The sequence below is a fragment of the Cnephaeus nilssonii genome (assembly GCF_951640355.1).
Source record: "Cnephaeus nilssonii genome assembly, chromosome: 19".
In the NCBI taxonomy this organism is placed as follows: Eukaryota; Metazoa; Chordata; class Mammalia; order Chiroptera; family Vespertilionidae; genus Cnephaeus; species Cnephaeus nilssonii.
Window position 1 is genome coordinate 27,000,656 of NC_137090.1, and position 14,128 is coordinate 27,014,783.

A 14,128-nucleotide genomic window follows, 5' to 3' on the forward strand; every position below is an offset into this window, starting at 1 on the left:
CTGTCATTTCACTGGGATTTGGGGAATAAATTATTTATTATTTCAGTGAGCTTTCAAAAACTGTGGTTAGCCCAGCCAGAGTGGCTCAGTGGACTGAGCATCCTCCCATGCACCAAGAGGCTGCTGGTTCAATTCTGGTCAGGGCACATGTCCGGGTTGCGGGGTCAATCCCCAGTAGGGGGGCGTGTAGAAACAGGTGATGTTTCTTTCTCATCAATGTTTCTATCTCTCCCTTTCCCTTCCTCTCTCCCAAAATCAAGAAAAACATATTAAAAAAACAACAACAACCTGTGGTTATTAGCTTGTTTGGGAAAAAGAAATAGATGTCTGTTTGACAAGTCACTAAGTTGACCTCTGATAGTATTATCACTTCTTCCCAGATGCACTCCTACCCTCAAAATATGCCCTGCGGATGCTCAATGCCAGTGGGCCCGCACTGCCTCCCACCTCAGTGTCCCAGCCAGGAGCATGCCAAAGCCTCCCACAGCCCCCGGGGTTGCCTGGGGAGGCCAGGGAGCTAGCATTAGGTGGGGGTTCTCACTCCACTGATCTGAATAGTTGGGGCGGGTGTGAGAGAACCCCTGAAAACATTCTCCATAGTCTAGCTTTGCTGATTTTGTTTTTAAGATCCTTGTATCGGATAGACTCCTTGTTCTTGATCTCCATAGATTCAACCAGTTCTTTTAGACTGAGGTATGACACCGTGATCTAATAAGAAATATGGATTTGGTCTTCAAGCCCAGTTCCTAGCTTAGAAGTTCTAAAACCCTTGGAATTTCCTGAGTGGTCAGGGTGAGGAGCATCTATTGTTATTTATAACAAGCTCCTTTCAACCCAACCAGGGTTTATGCTAATGAGGTGACTCTTGGAAGAGGGGGGCTTGCAGCCAAGGAGACCAACCCTGGGATTAGAGGGTTGGAACTTTCACTCCATCCCTGACCTCCAAGGAGCGGAGAAGGGCTGGGATTGCTTTAAACACCAATGGCCAAATGATTAAATCAATAATAGAATTTCCGAAAAAAAAACAAAAAAAAAACAAACTCTAAATAAATAAAGGGGTTCTGAGAGCTTCTGGGTGGGTCAGTGAACACATCCAGGTGCCGGGAGGGTGGTGCACCCCAATTCTATGGAGACAGGAGCTCCTGACCCTTCCAGACCTCATCCTGTGTACCTCTTCATCAGGTAGCCAAATCAGACAGAGGTGTGGGTTACCTGAGGGCCAGGACTTGTAAGCAGTGTTTGATGTGGGGGGAGGAGGAGCAGTCTCATGAGCCTGAGCCCTTCATCTGTGAGGTCCGTGCTAACTCCGGACAGTTAGTGTCAGAACTGGTTAAGTGAGGGGGGAAAAAACCTCACACGCGAGCTGTTAGAAGTGTTGTGGGTAGGGAAATTGTTTTCTTTATGAGGTTACTTAGATTGCAAGAAAAAAAACCCTCAAATATTTGTCAAAAGAATTTAAGAACAGCACTCCCCACACCCGATGTCTATGTGTTTTTAACAGAAAGCACGGAAAGAAAAAGAAAGCTACATATTCACTAGGCTCCATAAGCAGGTTGGTCTGATGCCAGAACCCATTCAACTTGGACTGGCCTTGAGTAGTACTCTCAAGTTGATTTATAACCCAAGTCTCTTTACTATTCAAGGCAACACACAGCCCTAAGCCCAGGCATCAAAACAGCAACCAACAAATTAGCATTATCCTTGCAAAACTCAATCAAACATCTGCACCCAAAGGCTGACACACAAAGGCGCTGCAGTGCACTCCAGGACGGCATAAATTATAAAACTGGATTCACATATTTAAATGGACTGTGACCATTTTTTTGAAAAATATCTGCCACATACCCTGTTACTGGGATATTTAATTTTGTATTTTAGTTTAACATGCTTGTTACACATTACGCGTCACCAAGTTTATATCTGTAAAAGCCTTCAATTGTGGATTTTTTTTTAAGGATACTCCATTGCCACTCTCCTAACAATCTGAGAAATGAAAGGAAAGATAACAAAGAAAAATGCATTGGAATCCGAGAAAAGTAGAAATAGAATAAGGTTCTTAACTTATTTAGACACTGATTTTTTTTTCCTCTAAGTGCTTCTAAAATTAATATGTAAAAAATGTTTGTTAAAATTTAGAATTGACAATTAGAACAAACCATTAGAGGGAAAAAGTAAAGAGCATGGATTTACAGACACAGAACCAGGCCTGGGAGGGCCATCAGCAGTAACAATGAGCTGCTCATGGTTTCCTCGGTCCAGACGCACTGCCCACTTTCTCCTGCAGCCTGAGTACTGCCTCCATCTAGACCTTTCCAAAAACCTCACCTTTCTCCCTGCTCCAACCCTCATGTCACTATATGATAAACACATTCCTATCCTGACATCTATAACACTTTATTAAACTGTTGTTTACAAAGCCATCATGTTCACCAGACATAAGTTCCTTGAGGGCTAGGACAGAGTCAATGTCTGAGTCTTCTACCACATTGTAGTTACTCAATGTTTGTTGAATGGCTCAATTGAGAGCCAACTTTTGCGCAATTGAAACTATTAGAGACGAGTAAGAGCGTTCATATGAGCAAGGCTATTAAGGAGTAAATGATGGTAAAGTATTTGCTGTAAGAAGGCCAGGAGCATGTCTAAGTTACTACTGCATTTCTGAAAAAGCCACCCTTGCACCTTTTTTTGCCAAGTTTAGAAATCAATGGATGACGCAGGAGGATGGACTAGTAGACAATGTTAAGGCGTCTTCCATCTCCAAGGCTCCAAAGTTTAGAGAATAATTTTAAGAGACACTTGGACTGATTGTCCCTGAAACCATGTCTCACCTGCAGGAGCGCTATGTCTTCAGGGTTCTCAGACCCAGGAATATTCTCCATCAGGATGGCGGACATCACTTTCACATTCATCTTCACCATGTCCAACTCACTGTGCAATTTGCCAATCTGTTGAGAGCAACACAGCCACCGGTCAGGATGTGGGACCCCCTTGTTTCCTTCTCTCAGGGGACCCTTGGCTGGGAGAAAAAATGCTTTTGTAAAATTTAACATTGTCAAATCTCTATTTCAATGAATATAAATATATTTACACATTTTGCAAATGTGTCTTCTGTCACCTATAAGGACTTAAAGATTGCTTGTAATAAATCCAAAAATATTTCCCAGGAGGGTTAAAAATGAAACAATATGGATGAAACAATTAGGAAAAAGATGGCGACCGGCTGGAAGGTAGGGAGAGAGTGCGAGTGAGGAACCCATAGAGGAGAGTGTAGACGTGTGTGGTGTGTGTGTGTGTGTGAGCTAGGGTCAGTTAGATTCTGCACGTCTTCCAAGGGGCTCCCTAACTGGGCAGTCCTAGACGGCGCAGCCCCGCGCACAAAGCGGACACTTCTCAGCGGCTGGTGCGGACGCGGAGACCACGCCATCTTGGGAAACAGAGCTGCCTGAGACGCGGATCCTGGCTTCTGACACAAACCAGGACCCTTCAGCCACTGGGCACAGAGAACTGCTATCACAGCTTCAGACCAACAAACAAGAATCCAGACTTCTCAGCAGAATTCCGTGAGTCAAAGAGCCTACCCCACTCCCAGCAGGCGCGCGAGCGCCATAGTAACTGATAGACCCGCCCCTCGCCCAAGCTACCGAGCTTTGCGCAGGGACGCGCTCCCCACTAGGGAATTTGGCGCGGCACTGGACAGAAGCAGCTCCTGGTCGGGGAAATCTGTCAGTGCGCACAGAGGGCTCCCCTTCGGGGAATTTGGCTTGCGGGTCACAGCTCCCCCTTCTGGGAATCTTAGAGCGTGCACAGAAGGGCTTCCCTTCGGGGAAGTTGGCGCGCAGGACGGACTCCGCCCCACTTCCGGGACTTTGGGAGAGTGCACCACAGAGTCAGCTCACCTTCAGGATTTTAAGAATGTGCGCTCTAGCCGGTTTGGCTCAGTAGAGAGAGCACACACAGGACGCAGCTCCACTTCAGGGAATTTGGCACGCCGGACACAGCTGCCTGGGATCCCTGACTCACAGCGCATTCACACTAAGAGCCAGCGACCCCAATTGTTGGTGCATGCACACACAGGGACCCTGATTCTCAACGAGAAACCTCACAAGGCAACAGAGACTTTGACACTCGAGTCTTGGTGCAGACACAGGGAAACTCTGACTCCTGGCACATCCTAAGGATCTCATTTTCGGTGCATACCAACAGTGTGGTGCAGACAGGGCCCCTGATTCCAAGTGTGCACACGAGACCACACAGAACACTGGGGACACTGACCCTGGGCAAGTCTGGTTCCCACCAACAAAAGGCAGCCACACGTCCTAGTGTCAGAGCACTCCAGTGAAACTCGGGTGGAGCGAAGTCCCCACAGCACACGGCCCAGGTCCACGCAAAGAGAAACTTGAGCTTTCTGGTAATAGCCAGAATGGGGAAACGAAATATCTCACAGAGGAAAGAAAATGTGGAGTCGCCAAAAAAGGAAATTAGTGAAACTGAAGCTTGCAACATGACCGAAAAGGAGTTCAGAGTAATGGTCATGGAATTTATACAACGGATGGATGAGAAAATCAACAACTTATGCAAGAATCAGGAAGAAATGAAGAGTGATATAGCTACAATCAAAAACACCATGGAAAGTTTCAACAGTAGACTACAAGAAGCAGAGGACCGAATTAGTGAGTTAGAAGATCAGGTAGAGAAACAAGCTCAAGCTGAACAGCAATTGGAGAAAAAAATTAAAAAGCAGGAGGAAAGCCTAAGGGAGCTTCGGGACAACATGAAACGAAGTAACATGCGTATAATAGGGCTGCCAGAAGGACAAGAAGAGCAGCAGGGTTTAGAAAATCTATTTGAAGAAATAATGACAGAAAACTTCCCGGATATGGGAAAGATAAAAGTTACGCAAGTAAAGAGAGTCCCAAGCAGGATCAACCCCAAAAGACCCACACCAAGACATGTCATAATTTCAATGGCAAATATAAATGATAAAGAGAGAATCCTAAAGGCGGCAAGAGAGAGACAGAGAGTTACCTACAAAGGAACACCCATCAGATTGTCAAATGATTACTCATCAGAAACACAACAAGCTAGAAGTGAATGGAAGGAGGTATACAAAGTGTTGCAAAGCAAAGGACTGAATCCAAGAATACTATATCCAGCAAGACTATCAATCAAAATTGAAGGGGAAATCAGGAGCTTTGCAGACAAAAAAAGCCTCAGGGAGTTTATCACCACCAAACCAGCAATGCAAGAATTGCTAAAGGGAATACTGTAAAAAGAAGAAAAAAACAGGTAAGAAGGAATACAGACACAAAAATAGATATGACTGCAAACAAATACCTTTCAGTAATAACTTTAAATGTAAACGGACTAAATGCTCCGATCAAAAGACATCGAGTAGCTGAATGGATAAAAAAACACGACCCATGTATATGCTGTCTACAAGAGACCCACCTCAGAACAAGAGACTCACACAGATTGAAAGTGAAGGGATGGAAAAATATCTTTCAGGCAAATGGAAATGAAAAAAAAAAGCTGGGGTAGCAATACTTATATCTGACAAAATAGACCTCAAAGTAAATGCCATAACAAGAGATAAGGAAGGCCACTTCATAATACTAAAGGGAGAAATCCAACAAGAAGAAATAATTCTGGTAAACATATACGCTCCCAATATAGGAGCACCCAAATACATAAAAAAAACTCCTGGAGGATATCAAGGGAGAGATTAATAGCAATACAATCATAGTAGGAGACTTTAATACCCCACTATCACCACTGGACAAATCCTCTAAACAAAAAATCAGCAAAGAAACAGCAATCTTAAATGACTCACTAGACCAGATTGAATTAATTGACATCTTCAGAACATTTCACCCCAAAGCCACAGAATATACATTCTTCTCAAGTGCACATGGGTCATTTTCAAAGATAGACCATATGCTGGGTCACAGGCAAAATCTCTTCAAATTCAAGAAGATAGAAATTATATCAAGCATCTTCTCAGATCACAGTGGCATAAAACTGGAAATCAACTACAATAAATACAATCCAAAGAAATCAAACACATGGAGACTAAACAGCATGCTATTAAACAAGGACTGGGTCACCAGAGAGATCAAGGAAGAAATAAAAAACATCATGGCAACAAATGACAATGAAAACACAACAATCCAAAATCTATGGGACACAGCGAAAGCAGTCTTGAGAGGGAAGTTCATAGCTCTACAAGCCTATTGCAAAAAACAAGAAACAATGGTAATAAATTACTTAACCCTACAACTCAAAGAGCTAGAAAAAGCGCAGCAAGAAAAGCCCAGTGTAACCAGAAGGAAGGAAATAACAAAGATCAGAGCGGAGATAAATGACATAGAGACCAAAGAAACAATACATAAGATCAACAAAACCAAGAGCTGGTTCTTTGAAAGGATAAACAAGATTGATGGACCTCTAGCCAGGCTCACCAAGAAGCAAAGAGAGAGGACCCAAATAAACAAAATCAGAAATGAAAGAGGTGAAATAACAACAGACCCTGCTGAGATACAAAGGATTGTTACAAAATACTACGAACAACTCTATTCCAACAAACTGGACAACCTGGAGGAAATGGACATATTCCTAGAAAAATATAACCTTCCAAAAATCAATCAAGAAGAATCTAAACAGCTCAATAGGCCAATAACTATGGACGAAATTGAAGCAGTCATCAAAAAGCTTTCGGCAAACAAAAGCCCGGGGCCTGATGGCTTCACAGGAGAGTTTTACCAAACATTCAAGGAAGAACTAAAACCTATCCTCCTCAGACTATTCCAAAAAATTCAAGAGGAAGGAACACTTCCCAGCTCCTTCTATGAAGCCAGCATCACCCTAATACCAAAACCAGATAAAGACAACACAATGAAAGAGAATTACAGACCAATATCCCTCATGAACATAGATGCCAAAATCCTCAACAAAATTCTAGCAAATCAGCTCCAGCAGTACATCAGAAAGATCATACACCATGACCAAGTAGGATTTATCCCAGGAATGCAAGGATGGTACAATATCCGCAAATCAATAAACGTGATACATCACATAAACAAATTGAAAGATAAAAATCACATAGTCATATCAATTGATGCAGAAAAAGCATTTGACAAAATCCAACACCCTTTCTTGATAAAAACTCTCAACAAGATGGGAATAAAAGGCTCATACCTCAACATAATACAAGCTATATATGATAAACCCACAGCAAACATCATACTCAATGGACAAAAACTAAAAACATTTCCCCTAAGAACAGGAACAAGACAGGGATGCCCACTCTCACCACTCCTGTTTGACATAGTACTGGAAGTATTAGCCATTGCAATTAGACAAGAAGAAGAAATAAAAGGCATCCAAATTGGAAAAGAACAAGTAAAGCTGTCTTTATTTGCAGACGACATGATATTGTACATAAAAAATCCAAAAGACTCCGTCAAAAAACTAATAGACTTAATAAATGAATTCGGCAATGTAGCAGGATACAAAATTAACGCCAAGAAATCTATGGCCTTTCTATACACCAATAGTGAACTTACAGACAGAGAGACTAAAAAGGCAATCCCATTTACCATCGCGCCAAAAAAATTAAGATACCTAGGAATAAACTTAACTAAGGAGGTAAAAGACCTATACACGGAAAACTACAGGACACTGAAAAAAGAGATGGAGGAAGACGTAAACAGATGGAAGAACATACCATGTTCATGGATTGGTAGAATCAACATCATTAAAATGTCCATACTACCCAAAGCAATCTATAGATTCAATGCACTCCCCATTAAAATACCAACGGCATATTTCACAGACCTTGAAAGAACTCTCCAAAAATTCATCTGGAATAAAAAAAGACCCCGAATAGCCACAGCAATCCTGAGAAAGAAGAATAAAGTAGGAGGGATCTCAATACCAGATTTCAAGCTGTATTACAAAGCCACTGTTCTCAAAACAGCCTGGTACTGGCACAAGAACAGACATATAGATCAATGGAACAGAATAGAGAATCCAGATATTGACCCAAACCACTATGCTCAATTAATATTTGACAAAGGAGGCATGAACATACAATGGAATAAAGACAGTCTCTTCAATAAATGGTGTTGGGAAAATTGGACAGATACATGCAAAAAAATGAAGCTTGATCACCAACTTACGCCATACACAAAAATAAACTCAAAATGGATACAGGACTTAAACATAAGACGGGAAACCATAAAAATACTAGAGCAATCCACAGGCAGCAAAATCTCAGACATATGCCAAAAGAAATTCTTCACTGACACTGCTCCTAGGGCAGTGGAAGCTAAAGAGAAAATTAACAAATGGGACTACATAAAAATAAAAAGCTTTTTCACAGCAAAAGAAACCATCAACAAAACAACAAGAAGGCCCACTACATGGGAGAACATATTTGCAAATGGCATCACTGATAAAGGTTTAATCTCCAACATCTACAGGCAGCTTATGCAACTTAATAAAAGGAAGATAAATGATCCAATAAAAAAATGGGCAACAGACCTAAATAGAATCTTCTCAAAAGAAGACAGAAGGAAGGCCAAGAGACACATGAAAACATGCTCAACGTCACTAATTATCCGAGAGATGCACATCAAAACAACAATGCGGTACCATCTTACACCTGTCAGAATGGCTATCATCAACAAATCAACAAACGACAAGTGTTGGCGAGGATGCGGAGAAAAAGGAACCCTCGTGCACTGCTGGTGGGAATGCAGATTGGTGCAGCCACTGTGGAGAACAGTATGGAGTTTCCTCAAAAAACTGAAAATGGAACTCCCATTTGACCCAGTAATCCCACTCCTGGGAATATATCCGAAGAAACTAGAAACACCAATCAGAAAGGATATATGCACCCCTATGTTCATAGCAGCACAATCCACCATAGCTAAGATTTGGAAACAGCCTAGGTGCCCGTCAGCAGATGACTGGATCAGAAAACTGTGGTACATCTACACAATGGAATACTATGCTGCCATAAAAAAGAAGGAATTCTCATCATTTGCAGCAACCTGGATGGAATTGGAGAACATTATGTTAAGTGAAATAAGTCAGTCAATGAAAGAAAAATACCACATGATCTCACTCATTTATGGATAATAAAGAACATTATAAAATTGAACAAAAAGATAGATACAGAGACAGTAAAGCACCAAACAGACTGTCAAATTACAGGGGGAAGGTTAGGGAGAGATGGGGGAGATAAGAGATCAATCAAAGGACTTGTATGCATGCATATAAGCATAACCAATGGACGCAAAACTCTGGGGGGTGAGGGCATATATGGGAGTGGGGTGGGGGGGGGCAATGGCAAGATATGTACACATATAATACCTTAATAAAAAATTGGAAAAAAAAAAGAAACAATATGGATGAAACAGATTAGGAACAATATGGAGAAGGGGGAAGGTGACTATACTAGGGACTGGACAAAAATGGAAAATGTTAGCCTGGGTTTCTTGGCAGCTGATGGGGAAAAGGAAAAACAAAAGGTGGCACAGTTCTCACGGTATTAGGGAAGGAAGAATCAAGAAACACTTTAGTTTTTCTTCCTGGATTAAATTCTAAGAGAAATTAACTGCATGGATTTTTTTTTAAAGGGTAGTGTTATTTATTTGTGTTTATCTATTTTTAAATCCTCACCCAAGGATATTTTTCCCATTGATTTCTAGAGAGAGTGGAAGGGAGGGGGAAAGACAGAAAGAGAGAAACATCATTGTGAGAGAGACACATTGATTGGTTGCCTCCCGCATGCACCCCAACCAGGGCCAAGGATTGAGCCTGCAACCAAGGTACATGCTCTTGAATGGAATCGAACCCAGGCCCCTTCATTCGCTCTATCCACTGAGCAAAATCGGCTAGGACTCCATACATTTTTATGTAATGCGGAATAATAATACGACAAAGTCTTCAATAATAGTTCCTTAAAGCAGCACAGAAAAGAGCTTCATACAGGGTGGGGCCAAAGTAGGTTTGCAGTTGTGAGTTTCTTATTAATTACTAGAGGCCCGGTGCACGAAATTCGTGCACAGAGGGGTGTTGTCCCTCAGCCCAGCCTGTACCCTCTCCAATATGGGACCCCTTGAGGGATGTCTAACTGCCCGTTTAGGCCCGATCCCACCAGGCCTAAACGGGCAGTTGGACATCCCTCTCACAATCCAGGACTGCTGGCTCCTAACTGCTTGCCTGCCTGCCTTCCTGATTGCCCCTAACCGCTTCTGCCTGCCAGCCTGATCACCCCCTAACCACCCTGCTGCCAGCCTGTTTGCCCCCAACTTCCCTCCTCTGCCGGCCTGATCACCCCTAACTGCCCTCTCCTGCAGGGTTGATCACCTCCAACTGCCCTCCCTTGCAGGCTTGGTCCCTCTCAACTGCCCTCCCTTGCAGGCCGGGTGCCTCCCAACTGCCCTCTCCTGCTGGCCATCTTGTGGTGGCCATCTTGTGTCCATATGGGGGCAGGATCTTTGACCACATGGGGGCAGCTATATTGTGTGTTGCAGTGATGATCAATCTGCATATTACTCTTTTATTAGATAGGATAGAGGCCTGGTACAGGGGTGGGGGCCAGCTGGTTTGCCCTGAAGGGCGTTCCGGATCAGGTGGGGGTTCCCTTGGGGTGTGGGGCGGCCTGAGCGAGGGGCCTGTGGTGGTTTGCAGGCCGGCCACGCCCCCTGGCAATCCAAGCGGAGGCCCTGGTATCTGGAATTTATTTTCCTTCTACAATTGAAACTTTGTAGCCTGGAGCGGAGCCAAGCCTGGGGCTCCCTCCGAGGCCGCAGCCATTTGTGCTGGGGTTATAATTGAAACTTTGTTGCCTTAAGCGGGTGGGCCTGGCCAGGGTGTGCAGAAAGCTTTGCTTCCCCTGTTGCCAGCGGCAACCCTGGCCTGCTCTCTCAAGCTCCATTCTGTCGCCATTTGTTTGATTTTGTTTACCTTCTATAATTGAAACTTTATAGCTTGAGTGGAGGCTTAGGCCTGGCAAGGGCAGGCAGAAAGCTTGGCTTCCTCTGTTACCTAGGAAACCTTGCTCTCTGTGGCTGTAGCCATCTTGGTTTGGGTTAATTTGCATACTTGCTCTGATTGGATGGTGGGTGTGGCTTGTGGGTGTGTCAGAGGTATGGTCAATTTGCATATTTGTCTATCCTATCTAATAAAACAGTAATATGCAAATTGACCGCACCTTCGCTACACCCGTAAGCCACGCCCACCGGCCACGCCCACCGGCCACGCCCACCGGCCAACCAGGAGCAAATATACACGTTAAACCAGCAAAGATGGCGGGGGGAAAGGGCAGCACCCATGTCAGTGAGATCCAAGCCATGATGGTGGACCAGGGCAGGTGGCGTGGGTTCACGCCCGCTGCCGCCTGCCCAGGTCCGCCATCCCCGATCGCGGACCTGGGCAGGCGGCGTGGGTTAAGGCCGGCAGCCGCCTGCCCAGGTCCGCCATCCCCGATCGCGGACCTGGGCAGGCGGCGTGGGTTAAGGCCGGCAGCCGCCTGCCCAGGTCCGCCATCCCCGATCGCGGACCAGGGCAGGCGGCGTGGGTTCACGCCGGCAGCCGCCTGCCCAGGTCCGCCATCCCCGATCGCGGACCTGGGCAGGCGGCGTGGGTTCACGCCCGCTGCCGCCTGCCCAGGTCCGCCATCCCCGATCGCGGACCTGGGCAGGCGGCGTGGGTTCACGCCGGCAGCCGCCTGCCCAGGTCCGCCATCCCCGATCGCGGACCTGGGCAGGCGGCGTGGGTTAAGGCCGGCAGCCGCCTGCCCAGGTCCGCCATCCCCGATCGCGGACCTGGGCAGGCGGCGTGGGTTAAGGCCGGCAGCCGCCTGCCCAGGTCCGCCATCCCCGATCGCGGACCTGGGCAGGCGGCGTGGGTTCACGCCCGCTGCCGCCTGCCCAGGTCCGCCATCCCCGATCGCGGACCTGGGCAGGCGGCGTGGGTTCACGCCGGCAGCCGCCTGCCCAGGTCCGCCATCCCCGATCGCGGACCTGGGCAGGCGGCGTGGGTTAAGGCCGGCAGCCGGCTGCCCAGGTCCACGATCACAGATCACGGACCAGGACAGCTGCCTGCCCAGGTCCATCACTGATCTCAGAGCTGGGCAGGCAGCGTGGGTTAAGGCCTGCAGCCGCCTGCCCAGGTCCATGATGAGGGATCACGGACCAGGGAAGGCGGCGAGGGTTAGCGCCCATAGCTGCCTGCCCAGGTCCGCCATCACCGATCTCGGACGAGGGCAGGCAGCTTGGGCTAGCGCCCACAGCCGCCTGACCAGGTCCTGGATAAGGGCTTCGAGTCAGCCATTGCCAGTGGCAGCTGACTTAAAGCCCCTATCAGGGATCATGGACCAGGTCAGGCAGCGTGGGTTAAAGCCCACAGCCGGCTGCCCAGGTCCGTGATCACCGATCTCAGAGCAGGGCAGGCAGCGTGGGTTAAAGCCTGCAGCAGGCTGCCCAGGTCCACGATCATGGATCACAGACCATGGCAGGCGTCATGGGTTAGCACCCGCAGAGGCCTGCCCAGGTACCGGATCACGGATCCAGGTGGCGTGGGTTAGCACCCACAGCCGCCTGACCAAGTCCCCGATAGGGACTTGGAGTCTAGCATAAGGAAAAGAATAGTTAGCAAAAGCAGGAGACAAGGTTTCATAAGTTCTCCCCCAGGTCACCACTGTTCTCTTATACATTTTAAGTATCCCAGACTTTGCATGATGGGATTTGATTTGAATTATGCCTGATAGAGATTTCATGACATGAATTGTAGGCTCATTCTTTCTTTTTGTGGTTGCCTGACTGAGAAAGGCCTTGGAATGAGAGAAGGCACTTTTATTTTCCTTTTTCATTCTTTAGAGGCTGAGGAATTACAGTTATATGAAGAAGTTAGTGAGAGAATGAAAGTCTCATGCTGTATTATTCTGTAAGTTTTATCATGTGGACTATCAAAAACTTGGTGGGATCCTTTTCAAGAGGTGTTACAAAAATTATGTTGAAATTAACATTCAAGAGTAAAAGGAGAGAAGTGAGTGGTGGGTAAAGGAAAGAACTTTGTCCTAGAAACCAAATAGAAGCCACATAAACCTTCAGATTCTTACTCATTGTGCTTTGGAGGTATCCTATCTAATGAAAGAGTAATATACAGATTGATCATCACTGCAACACACAATATAGCTGCCCCCATGTGGTCAAAGATCCTGCCCCCATGTGGACACAAGATGGCCACCACAAGATGGCCAGCAGGAGAGGGCAGTTGGGAGGCACCCAGCCTGCAAGGGAGGGCAGTTGAGAAGGACTAGGCCTGCAAGGGAGGGCAGTTGGAGGTGATCAACCCTGCAGGAGAGGGCAGTTAGGGGTGACCAGGCCGGCAGAGGAGGGAAGTTGGGGGCAAACAGGCTGGCAGCAGAGTGGTTAGGGGCAATCAGGAAGGCAGGCAGGCAAGCAGTTGGGAGCCAGCAGTCCTGGATTGTGAGAGGGATGTTCGACTGCCCGTTTAGGCCCGATCCCATCGGGCCTAAACGGGCAGTCGGACATCCCTTGAGGGGTCCCATATTGGAGAGGGTACAGGCTGGGCTGAGGGACAACCCCCCTCCGTGCACGAATTTCGTGCACCGGGCCTCTAGTTATTAGATAGGATTAATTATTGTATTATTTTCTATAACAACAACTGTAAATCTACTTTTGCCCCATCCTGTATAATAATTGCTCATCTGGACCTCTGATAAACAGATACAGACAAGTAAGTGTAATTCAGTTAGCGCAATGAGTACTCATAATAAGACTACCATGTACTGAGGTTTCTGAAATGGTGTTTGGATAGTCCTAATCAAAACCAATAAAAATCAGCTATTTGGACAAGGTCCATTTCACAGCCCAACCTCCATAAAGACACAAAAGCCACTAGCCAAGCAGAATTGTTCAGAGCTTGGGCTTTAGGGTCAGACAAAATCTGTGGGCTTAAGTGCACTTAGAATTGACCCATGATAAGTCACACAGTATCATTAAGCTCCAGCCCCCTCCTCTGCAGAATGAGGGTAATCATGTACCCCCACATCATAACAGTGTGAAAAAGAATAAAAAAATGTATACCAGCCCTG

The 14,128-nt window shown here is 46.1% G+C and overlaps 1 protein-coding gene across 1 annotated transcript in view; it reads right to left on the reverse strand.

Moving 5' to 3' along the window:
* The window catches only part of TOM1L1 (target of myb1 like 1 membrane trafficking protein), a 49,554-nt gene that overhangs the window by 21,003 nt on the left and 14,423 nt on the right, over positions 1 to 14,128 (reverse strand). Inside the window, exon 7 of the mRNA XM_079797224.1 lies at positions 2,829 to 2,945. Within this exon, the coding sequence (XP_079653350.1) occupies positions 2,829 to 2,945 (117 nt within the window). The remainder of the gene's footprint in view (positions 1 to 2,828; positions 2,946 to 14,128) is intronic.